At 42.3% G+C, this 12,294-nt stretch overlaps 1 protein-coding gene across 6 annotated transcripts in view; it reads right to left on the bottom strand.

The window, feature by feature from the left end:
* IFT140 (intraflagellar transport 140) overlaps positions 1-12,294 on the bottom strand; it is a 91,579-nt gene that overhangs the window by 63,512 nt on the left and 15,773 nt on the right. For 4 of the 6 annotated variants that reach the window (XM_064390217.1, XM_064390216.1, XM_064390218.1 and 1 more), the window contains 4 exons: positions 8,376-8,551; positions 4,761-4,852; positions 3,531-3,637; positions 2,249-2,397 (listed from right to left, as the gene is read on the bottom strand). In XM_064390217.1, the coding sequence (XP_064246287.1) occupies positions 2,249-2,397; positions 3,531-3,637; positions 4,761-4,852; positions 8,376-8,551 (524 nt within the window). Of the gene's footprint in view, positions 1-2,248; positions 2,398-3,530; positions 3,638-4,760; positions 4,853-5,187; positions 5,316-5,515; positions 5,704-8,375; positions 8,552-12,294 lie in introns of those variants that run through there. The other 2 variants (XM_064390220.1, XM_064390221.1) reach the window with 2 other exon arrangements.

Below are 12,294 nucleotides of genomic sequence, written 5' to 3'. Positions count from 1 at the left end.
GGCTCTGCATCATCATTAGCTGGGCACACCGAATTGGTTTTATCCTTCCTCATTGCAAAGGGCCAACTGCTGCTGCTGGCTGCCCCTGTGGTTTAGCTGGAGGCTGGACATTTGTAATGTCTGTTTGTTCCACTAGTGCGCTATCCCCCTTTCCCTCTGACTGCAGTGGTTCTGCTAGGCAGTATCCCCGAACTCTAGGGCAGGTTTTGGGGCAGCTACACAAGGTAGCCTCACCCTGTCTCTGAATGGTGAATGGACCTCACTGAATAAAAACATCAAAAAGAATATGGTATCTTTAACTTCTAAGGGAAATTTTAACTCTTCAGAAGCTGTTGTTGTAGGCCCAAAGAAGTGGGTGAAGGGTTGGGAGAAAACTCCCCCTTGTGTTGCTTTGTCTCAATAGGTAGCATTATTAAGGAAACCCCAAAGATACAGACTTCATCTGTGATAGTTATATAGCCTTGTGCCCACATTTCAGAAGAAGTTTACAAGCACTGAATTCCCCACCTTATTGACCCATTCTACAAACAGGGTAACAGTCACAAGGGCCTTCATTATAGGACCCATGTTTGAATAATGACCTGCAAACAGGCAAAACATAGCCATGATCATATGTCAACCAAACCAGGGTAGGCTAGACGACATGGTGCTGCCCAACAAAGTTTCTGCATCCAGTACACAAATGGGTTACTCAAGAATTAGTATTCTCTTTTCACCCTTTCCTCTCAATGCCCTTGAGCTGCACACTGGTCATCAGTTAACGTCCTGGTTTAAAAGACATGTGTCTGCCAAGGAAGGTGGGAACCTTCCTGGAATGGAAAGCTGGCCCCCTCCCTCCAAATTATTATAACTTCAAAAATACAGAGCTTACAAGAAAAAAATATGGGAAAAGGAATAACACTTCTTTACTAAAAAAAAAAATAAAAATATATATATATATAAATATATATATATATATATATATATAAAAACATAAAAAAGCCCAATGACCAATTTCCCCTTCAGTGCAGTTACGGGGGCTGCAGGGGATGCGCTTTGTTTCTGGACAGTGCTCCATATCCTGTTACCTGGAAAAGGCTTGAGTGGGAAAGCTGACACAATCACCTGTATCTATCAGGAGATGTATGAGAAACTTACAGCACACTTTATTTTCTATATCCCGGATCTTTTGTTACTGAAGCTTGTTAATAAAACACTTGGATTCTCCATTTTCACAGCACTTCTGTTTTAACTTTGAAAGTAGGACGGTGTTACAGACCCTCACTCTATACCAACACAGAGCAAGCAAATACCACTGCTTTTAAAATACTTTCCACGCTTATGAGAAAACAGAATAATAGCAAATATAAAATTACTTTCCCTTGAAAGTCACCAGATAGATTTGATTTTCTTTCCTTTAGAAAATAATAGGGATTGTTCGCACATATGAATCACAGCAACAGAATGATGTAAAGTATAACAGAAACACTTAAAAATTGAAAAAAACTAATAATATGGTATAAATCCAACAACCAAAGATGCTGGAGCATCAAAAGCACAAGCTTTGTCTTTTAGCAGAATGTGGGTGGCAAAAAAAGCTGTTCATTAATATAAAACTTCTAAAATTTAAATGCATGATTGTTACACTCAGTACTTCTCTTCTGTGCATATCAAAATGCTATTAGGCATAGAATGATAGTGTTTAACCTCACTGTGACAAATTAAAAAATTCAAAATAAATAAAAATCCTGCATCCCAATGTTTAACAGACAATATGTTAAAATATATAGCATTCCTTTCCAGATGGCACATCTCACCAAAGAATATTTGGTTGTAAATATATATTTTTATTTTTATAACTACCAGTGAGATGAAATTTTACATTGAGAAAGTGACAAATAGAAAAAATTAATAAAATTACTCAGTCAGATTTTCTTGCTTTTTTAATAAATTTAAGTAAAATTGACATTCCTGATAATCCTTTTTTTTTCAGAAAATAATTTCAGGGAGCTGAATCCAAAGGTTTTGCCAGTGAGCCATATGATGGAGAGACTAGCTACAAACAGGGAGTATTTCTGCCCATTTCAATTTTAAAAGTCACTTGATTCTCAGGGGTTTTCCTCCTACTTCTGAAGAAGGACTAGCCTCTGCTGGAACACATACTCAGAGATCATGACAGAGATCATGTTCATTGGTTTCACAAAGATGGTCTATTCATCCAAGGTTTGTGAAGTCCACTAGCATTCAAGGAGGCTCTTTCCTTTCTTACCTTTATCTGAGTGACATTTCCTTCAAGTTCTGTAGATGCCTGGAACTTCCACTTCTCCTTGCCCTCCAAAGCCCATGTGCTCTGATGAGATCCTGCTGCTTTCTTCCACATTGCTACTCTCCCCTTGCTAGTTCCAGCTGCCAGGATACCTGCCATTCACAAACATCTCAGGCATTTCATCTTGGACTTCAGAAAAACAAATTCACATTACATAATGTAACAGGCAGCAATCTCTGGTTCTTGGGTAGTGAGAAGCCACTTTCTAGCAGCAGCATTTCTCTCCTCATTGCAAACCAACATCCTAGTCCTATACTGGTGAACTTTTCTGGGAGAAGTTCCATATGATAAGGGGCATCTTCTAAGCTACTAGATGAAGTGATTTTTTAAATGCATCAGACAATTACTTCATTTTAACCTTTTCTTAGAATATAGAACTACTGAATATCCTGAGCTGGAAGAGTCCCCAAGGGTCATCCAATCCAGCTCCTGGCCCTGCACAGGACAGTCCCAGCAATCCCAACATGTGCCTGAGAGTGTTGTCCAAACACTTCTTTACTTCTGACAGCCTTGGGGTCAACCCCACTTCCTGTTCAGTGCCTGACCACCTTCTGGGGGGAAAAACTTTTGATATGTAGTCCACCCTTCCCATGGCTGGACACACCTATAGCTGTTCCCTTGGGTCCTGTCACTGCTCACAAAAACCAGAGGTCATCCATGCACCCCACAGTCTCCTCTAGGACGAACAAACCGAGTGACCTCAGCCGTTCTTCCAATGGTTGTGTTTGTTTTTAAATAGTTAGTTTTGCAGTCACTTTGGGCAAGCAACCACTGAAAACCATTGCAGCAGTTATCAGCTGTGCCTACAGTAGCCAACAAGGCGGTGCCCAGGAGCAGGTCTGTAGAAAGGATCTGTTGTAAGGACCTGGCATATACACAATACATATCACTAAGCTCTATTTTGCACTAGCTGTAGTGCAGGCTTGTAGGTTGAATGCCCAAAACATGTTTATTAGGTGTACTCCAGGGGTACTTGTGTCAAAGGGAATCCAGCCCATGTGTCACAAGACAGCTCCACAGTGAGTCCAAGTGTAGTAGAGCAGCGAATGATTTCCCTGCACCTTTCAAGGCATATTTCCGATCCAAACTAAAATCTTCAACATCACATACTACCATTGAGATCCTCAGTCACAAGACAAACATATTGAAATTATTACAGGGCATGGAAGGCTGAGGTTTGACAAGGTTTAGGACCAGAGATCACAGCTGCTACGTTATTTCTCACCTTTAGCACTGCAGTAAGATACACAGTTAATACATTCTCCACCCTCAAAGCCAAACTGCATATCTAGGGAGAGCACATAGTTCTCATCTTGATCCAAATCCCAGAACCTAAGGCACACAAAACAAGGGTGTTAACAATGCTTTTCTTTCCAGGTATCTTGCCAAACACAGTCAATACGATGCTGTACACGGCATTAATTTACTGTTTCCACAACACCCAGAAAATTTAATTTTTAAAATTAAATGGTCAGAAGCTTCCTGGGGAGTGTGAATTTCTTAACAATCTCCTTCCTTTTCCTTTGAGTTTTTAATCTGAAGCATGTTTAGGGATATTCTCCTAGGAAGAAAGAAGTCAGAAGCAAGTGTAGCTTTAAAAAAAATGGAAGAAGTGAGTGTCAGTTGCAATTTTCTTCCTCCCTAATTATGCTTCCTCCTCTATTTTAAGAATATTCCTGGGTTAATCAGTAGTCCTTTGGATTCCAGATTTATTTTCTAGAACTAAATAATGCCACGAAGCTATTCCTTCTTGATACTTGGTCTTTACTGCATTCTCACAAAATGAACAAAAGATTCTGATAGTAGCAGACAGAGGCTCAATAAAGGGAAATACTGATATTAATGGAACCCTCCCACAAGGTTAGAGGAACAGACAGAGCAGGTCAAAATAAACACATGAAAGAAAAGATTGCAAAAAAGGTAAAGCTACAAAACACAGTAACATAACAGCATGGCAAAGCAACATACTTTGAAGGATTAGGGAGAGAAGTAATTGAAATACTTGTCTTATATTACAGTAAAATAAACATCCTGAAAAGTAAGCACTTTTTTTTTTCTGGTTGCTGATGCCATGAGTATCCTAAGGATCAGAAAGTAACATTGACAAGAATGGCAAAGGAGATGTATTTTCATGCAAAGCCCCCAACTGGATTTATTTTCAGAATAAACCAATAACAGCACTCAAGGAAGGAACAGAGTAGGTAGCACTGCCTGACAAAATAAAATACCTAGAGAGGAAGCAAGCCATACCAAATTAGTTTCTGTCCTTGAGAAAAAAAAAAAAATCATTTCATTTCTCTACTTATTTTTACAAACAAAATTAGGAAATGTTGGGAGTTTTTCATTATTGGTAAAAAAACCCCAACCAACATTTCAGTAAAATACTCAGTTCATTGCAGACTGTACCTTTTAGCTGGCCCTTCTCAGGGGCAGCCAGAACAACTTTTATTCTTACCTGATGACTGTCTCACCTAGTGCTGTAACAACCAGGCTATGGTCTACTAGAATCATGTCTGCAGAATGACCAGTCTTCCCACTCAACTTCACCTGTTAACCATAAGCAAATAAATACATTTACAGAAGGTAGGAGGAGCACGCTGAAGGACACTAAGCATCTGAACTGCACAGTTTGGCTAAAAAGTAAAAATATGAAAATAACTAGACTTATCTGTAAATTCAGACAGACACATTCAGACTGTGAATTCATATGATTCTGACAATGATCACCATAAAATGCATCAAGACTGCAATGTATGTATTTAATAAAAGAAAACTTGTAATGGGCTAATTAAGTAGATAAGGAACAGTATTTTACTCTTGCACTAGAACTTCTCTTAGAATTTAATAAAGATTCCTTTAAAATGTGAAATTCCAGATCTTACTTCTAGTCAAACGTAAGTAAGGAAAGAAGTGGACAGACACTCCTGTAATACACAAGCAACCAGTGTTTTTTCTGCCTTGGACAATGCAGTGCAGAGGATCAGGAATGGGACATCACACCAAGATCAATGTGATCAAGTGAAGCCAAATTTATTACCCCAAAAAAGCTATATTTATAATAAGCTTCTACTGTTCACGTGTCTCTAGCTAATACATGATTGGTTAATCCTAGGTGTTCACACGTCTCAAATAGAATGCTGATTGGATCATCTGATTTTTCACGCGTTTTACTGTGGTAGTCTGGCCCACCCTTTGCTTCTTTTTTCTCACTTTGTCACACTTGCTGAGTCTTGATGGCTCTTCTTCCTGTATCTTTCTCAAGGATATACCAACCCTGTTTCTGATTATGTCCATTATTCATTGTCCATTATCCATTGTTACCAGCAAGCTGGATTGTGCATCAGCTGAATATGGCCATTGTTTTGCAGAAAACTCCTCAGCCTGCAAAAAATCCTCAACAGTATAAAAAGAAAAAAAAAAAATCTTAGAAAAGTGAAGGTTTGGGGTCTACCCACAAGCAGCATTTTGTAATAGCACAAGGCATGGTGTGAGATATTTTCTCTTTAATTTCCACTTTTAATTTCTGGAGATCCTCTGTCAGTCTTTCCACTGAGGAGGCACAGGCCCATAATGGGGTGGAGATAGTTTCTTCATATATCTGGGGTTTGGTCACCAAATAGTCCACATTTTATTCTCCTTCTTTCCATGACATCACTCCCAATGAGTTGGTATGTGACATCAGCATGCTCTGTAGGAACTTCTGCTGTATGTTTTGCGAACACTGGATGTTGTCTGGATTAGTAAGGAATTGCTTGTTATTTGAAAATATCATCTCTAGTACAGCTAATTTTCTCAGGTACCAGATACCTTGCTCCATAGTGTTCCACATGTCTCAGTGCACTAAAAGGTCATCTTTCCAAGGAAACCTTTCCCTCACATTTGACAGGAGTTGCATCCAGAGGCTGAGAGTTTCTGGTCCTTTCCCAATCCTGTGGTCAATACTTGCATCCCAGGATGTGGATCCCAGTTGCAAAGTGTCACTACCATCTAATTTCATCTCATGGGCCTTGATAGCCCAGCATCAGAGCACCCAGATCATCAGGGGCTCACCTGACTGGAGGCTGAAATCTTTCTGCATGTCTCGCAGCTCACTCAGGGATAGGATTTGGGTGATTATTCTCTGGTCCTGCCTCTTCCTCCTGTTGTGAGGGCCCTGCTTCCTTTTCATCGCACTACATGAACTGATTTAGTCTTGGATTTCTTCTTCTGAATACAGGCAGCTGCTCTTAGCACAGGCTGTTCTTGTGGGTAAGCTGCAGTTTGAATGGCCATAGTGCCTGCTGCTTTGCTTTCCTCCTCCTTCCTCTGAGGGTGCTGTATAAAAACAAGCAGTGTCCAATAAATAGTAGCCAGGGTCCAGCACGTTCCATAACTTTGCACCTCTCTGGAACTGCCACAGCAATTCTCTTTCAAACACTTTATCAGGGCCCTATAGTTGTTCAGGGGTGAACTTCTGAACCAGGAGTATTCTTTCAAGAGCTGGTCCATTTTCTCCCACATGCCACACCACTAAGGACTATCCATCCCAGGACATGTTGCCGGACAACTTCCCTAGAAATCTCTGTCCTAAATCTTAACATGGTGTACACTGGACAGAGAAAACCTAGTAGACATATCAATGAGAGCATGCTTCCCAGATCACTGTGAAACAGATCACTGTGGTGGATACACAGCGCATACACAGGAGTATATGCAGGGTTAGTTATCACACCCACATGAACAGACCAAGCAACACCATGGAACCAGGGAGCTCTCTACCTAAACCAAAAATGCTTAGATCAAAGTTATCACAATCCTCTTGAGCCTTACCTTGGGCACCAATTAAATGTGGTGGCTTAACATCAGCAAAAACTTAAATGCCAAATAAGCCATGGCCCTTCTCCTGCCCCTTCTGGTAAGGGAGGGAGACGTGCAGGGACCATGGATTGAGACAATTTACTGACAGCAAGAAATAATGGAATAACAAACATAAACAACAGCAACATGAATTTTTAAAAAATATCCAAAACCAGAAGGTGTTTTAGCCACAAAAAATTAGTTTTATGTGGCTGCTGAGACCAAAACCAAAATGGTGGATGCTCCCCATATATTGCGTCCATGTGACTCCCCCAGGCTCCTGCATGCTGTCGCAAAAAAAAGGCAGTATGGCAAGAAGCTTCCTGCCCCTCCCAGGCCAAGACAATGAAAAACAATGGAAACAGACCCTCCTGAAAGCTGGGTCATCCAAGATGGGTTGCACTGCAGCCCTGCTGGGCTCAGTTCCACACAAGCGCCTGCACCATTGCTTCTACCACTCCACCACACTGGGGGTTGATCTTACAGGTTGCCGCCACTTCCATGAAATTCTGCTGCACTCCTTTTGGCCTGGCTTAGCTGGAATGGGCTTGGCTGGGCTCCCTTTGGCTGGACTGGAGGCCTTCCCTGTCCCCTGCCCAGAGTCTCCCCATTGGTGCTGCCATTCAGCATGCATCAGTTCTGTGTTCTGCTGCTTTCTTATCAGCACCATATCCCATAGCTGCGCCTCAGAGAAAACGGAAGAGGGTGGATGGCAGGGGCAGAAGACAAGAGTCTGCAGGGCTGATGCTGACAACCTTCCCATGAGAGTGTGCAAGGCAGAATGGTCCCCCCTTAATGGGGTGTGTGTGTTTTCTCCCTGAAAACAGTGATGATATAGGTGGTATAGAATGACTTAGCTGCATCTACATGGTGCTAAGTACCACCCACCTCTGCAACCAGGACTACTGGAATTTCCAATTTTTTCTCTAATTCACTAACAAACAGAAAGTAAGTGTAAAAGAATTAAGATAGGGTCAAAATGAAAAGAACTATGAAAAAAAAAACAAGATGAAGGATGAAGAAGACAAGATGAAAACCATCTTTCCAAGTTCAGTAACACATCATTCTATTCCACTTTTGGATAAGCTATTTTTGCTTCCTTATCAACATACTATATGAGAAACAAATACGACTGTTGAATCATTTGAAAACAAAATAGTGATAATCAAAAAACAAAACAAAAGAACTTACAAAGAATAAATATTGCAACTTTATCCTGCAGTATGACTCTTACCTTCATGAGCTCTTCTGCCTCTCCCTCAGGAGAAACTGCATGTAAGGACAACTGCAGAGTCTCTGTTATTACAAGTAAAACATCTCTTTCCTCTAGCAACAGGAGCTTTCGGACCAGACTGTCTGTAGACAATACCTGCCTTGTCTTCCCTTGCTCATTCACATAGTGCACAGAACCTGTAGCACAAATAAACAAGGTACAGATTTTATTTTATATCTTTTAGCTACAAAAGCCAAAGTTGATGCTTTCTACCTTAACAAAACATCCCTCAAATGCTGAAAATGTAAAAATAACAAAAATTCTTTCACTTTCTAGTTTGTCTCAGGATAGACAGTATGATAGCTGACCAAACCAATAAACCAAAGCACAGTTTTCCCTATTTAGAAAATCCAAAGGGGAATACTTTAAATAATTTTAAACTGCAAGTAAACTTTCTGTATGAATGATAGCTTCTGAAATCTTCAGTCTTAGAAAAAAAAAATCTGTGAAAGAAGAATGGCAGCTAAGAATTGGTTAAATTCACAGCAGAGTTGAGATGACAGAAAACTGTGGACCTGAGGTTCTTCATCGTTTAGGAAATACTGCACCACACACCAAATTCAGCTTTAATCCATAATTTGACTGGCAAATGGGACAGTGCTTTTCTAAAAACACTGACATGCATAACTAATACACCTATCAACATTTTAAAAGCCATTATAATGTCATTAAGTTGAACTATATAATCATAGACTCACAGAATCATTAAGGTTGGAAAAGACCTCCAAAATCATCGAGTCCAACCTTTGATCAAGTAGCAACACACCCAATAACCATACAATGAAGTGCCACATCTAGTCATTTTTGAAGACTTCCTGGGATGATCACTCCACCACTGCCCAGGGCAGCCCATTCCAATGCTTAACAACCCTTCTGTGAAGAAATTCCTTCCACCAGTCTGCCCTTCCCTGGCACAACTTGAGGCTGTTTCCCCTTGTCCTGTTCCTCGCTCCCTAGGAGCAGAGCCCAAACCCCCACCTACCTGAAGCCTCCTGTCAGGGAGTTGTGCAGAGGCAGAAGGTCCACCCAGAGCCTCCTTTTCTCCAGGCTGAGCTCCCTCAGCTGCTCCTCATCAGACTTGTGCTCCAGACCCTATCCCACCTCTGTTCCCTTCTCTGGACACACTCTAGCCCCTTAAGGTCTTTCTTGTCATGAGGGGCCCAGAATCGAGGTGCCTCAGCAGCATCCAGCACAGGGGATGATCTCTGTGCTGGGCCTGTGGCCACACTATGGCTGATCCAAGCCAGGTGCCACTGATCTTCTTGCACATCTGGACTCACATTCAGCTGCTGTCACCAGTACCCCCAGGGCCTTTCCTGCTGGGCACTTTCCAGCCACTCTCCCTCAGGCATGGAACACTCTGTGGGGTTGTTGTCACACAAGTGCAGCACATGGCATTTTGCTTTATTGAATCTCATACAGTTGGCCTTGGCCCATTGCATGCACGGATTTAGGCAGCAAAACCCCCAGCAAGCAGTACAGTTGTTTGAAAGTGGTACTACAAAAATCATCCAAACCAATGTAAGCAAAATCTGACAGATCGCAAGCCACATTCACATAATTTCTTAGCAAATCACAGTATTATATAAGGGCAACATTTTACATCACTGCAAATCAAAAAGCCTATTAAATAGCATCTTCCCCCAAAAGCTTAAGCAGAAAACACAAGTGTATAAGAACGAACATTAAGAATCTGCACCAAAATGTATGTGATGTGATCTGAGTAAAAATAATGTTTAAATTTCCAAAACTCTTGCAAATATATTACCATTCCCTACATTTCAGCTATATAAAAAAAAATTCCAAGTCCTGCCCACTACTTTATTTTCTCCCCGCAATAAACCCCTGCATAGATATCCTCAGCTTCTTAAATCACGGGACATTTTGGTTTTGAAGGGACTTTTAAAACTAATCTCTTTTTAACCCTCTTGCCATGGCAGGGACACCTCGCACTGTCCCAGGTTGCTCCAAGCCCCATCCAGCCTGGCCCTGGACACTTCCAGGGATCCAGAGGCAGCCACAGCTTCTCTGGGCACCCTGTGCCAGGGCCTCACCACCCTCACAGGGAACAATTCCTTCCAACATTCCATCTAACCATGTCCTCTGGCAGTGGGAAGCCATTCCCTTGTCCTGTCCCTCCAGGCCCTCCAAAGTGCCTCTCCAGCTCTCCCGGAGTCCCCTTAGGCACTGGAAAGGGCTCTGAGGTCTCCCTGGAGCCTTCTCTTCTCCAGGTGAGCACCCCCAGCCTTCCCAGCCCGGCTCCAGAGCAGAGGGGCTCCAGTCCATGAAGCATCTCCATGGCCTCCTCTGGACTCATTCCAACAGCTCCATGTAATTCCTGTGCTGAGAACCCAGGAGCTGGAGGCAACTCTGCAGGTGGGGTCTCACCTAAGTGAGGCTGAGGTGCAAAATCACCCCCTCCCCTGCTGCCCATACTGTGGGATCAGCCCAGCACACAGGGTATTTCTGGGTGCCAGCGCACGCAGCTGGGGCATGTCCAGCTCTCACCAGCACCCACGAGTCCTTCTCAGGACATTTGGGCCTTATGGCAGATCACTACTAGATTAAGAACTGAGTCCAAAATACATATGCTCAAATAAACTCAAGCAATGAGGCTGGTCACAAAGAACAGTCAGACAGTATCATTTGATTGAAATTTGGGAAGTATGACAAGGAGGCTGTCTTGGGGTGACTTTATAATACTGTATCTCCTATCATCTGCTTTATGCCCAGATACAGGTTCTGTAACTTTAAACTAGGTCTGAGAGAGGGGGGAGAAGCCGGGGGAATTCTTTCAGCAGTTTGTGTTCAAACACAGATTCTCCTAGGATTTTTCTCAGGAGAGAAGAGTTAAATTCTTTTGCTTGTAGCTAGCCTCTTTTTGTGAGCTGAGTCAAGTTTTTCCCAGGACTGTGGCTTCTTCTTCTGGAACTTTTCAGCTTTGCTTTAGTCCAAAAAACCAGGCCATAACCGGGAGCCCCTCGCCACAGCCCAGTGGGGGAGGCTGCAGGGACACCCGGCTCCAGACCTCGGGAGAAGCCAAGCAGGACTCTAAAACCCACCAGCTTTCTCCGCAGCGAGAAGGTTTTAGTATCTAACATTACTCATTCTTGTTCCCGTGCCTGCGTGCTCTCTGTGTGTTAAATAAACAGGTTTTTTCCCTTTTCTCCAAGAAATTCCTTTCGTGCGGTGGGAAGAGGGTGTGCCGCAAACCTGCCTTTTTTTCAGAGACTTCCCTTTCAGGACGTTTCCTCCTAACTTGTCTCAAACCGAGACAGAAGCCCAAGCCAAGGACAGCACCTGCAGGACACACAGCCTGTCCCTAGATGGGGCTCTGCACCATGTTGAGACGAGCACCTTATGTGTGGAGACACGAGGCTTGATTCTATTTTTAGAAGGCTGATTTATTATCTTATATTATACTAAAATACTACATAAAAACTATACTGAAAGAACTGAGAGAAAAGAATGATCAGAAGGCTACAGGGATCAAGAATAGAATAGAATGCATAACAAATTTTGTGACTGCTCGCAGCCTCGGCACAGGTGGCTGTGATTGGTTATCAATTGAAAACAATCCACATGGACCAATGGAAGATGCACCTGTTGCATTCCACAGCAGCAGACAGTTATTGTTTACATTTCTTTCCTGAGGCTCTCAGCTCCTCACGAGGGGAAAAATCCTAGCAAAGGATTTTTCATAAAATATCATAGCTACAGCACCATCACAACAGTGGCTTTGAAGGCGAGAACGGAATGGGCACAGCTTCTCTAAGTTTCTCTCCTTGTATCTTTATGAAGTACCCTGTGTCCATTTTCCATTGAAATGGTACCTTTCTAGCAAAGAGGTTTGTATTCACACATTGAAAGAAGGTACACT

Source organism: Passer domesticus, chromosome 15 (assembly GCF_036417665.1).
Source record: "Passer domesticus isolate bPasDom1 chromosome 15, bPasDom1.hap1, whole genome shotgun sequence".
Lineage (NCBI taxonomy): Eukaryota > Metazoa > Chordata > Aves > Passeriformes > Passeridae > Passer > Passer domesticus.
This window is presented reverse-complemented; position numbering and strand designations above follow the sequence as displayed.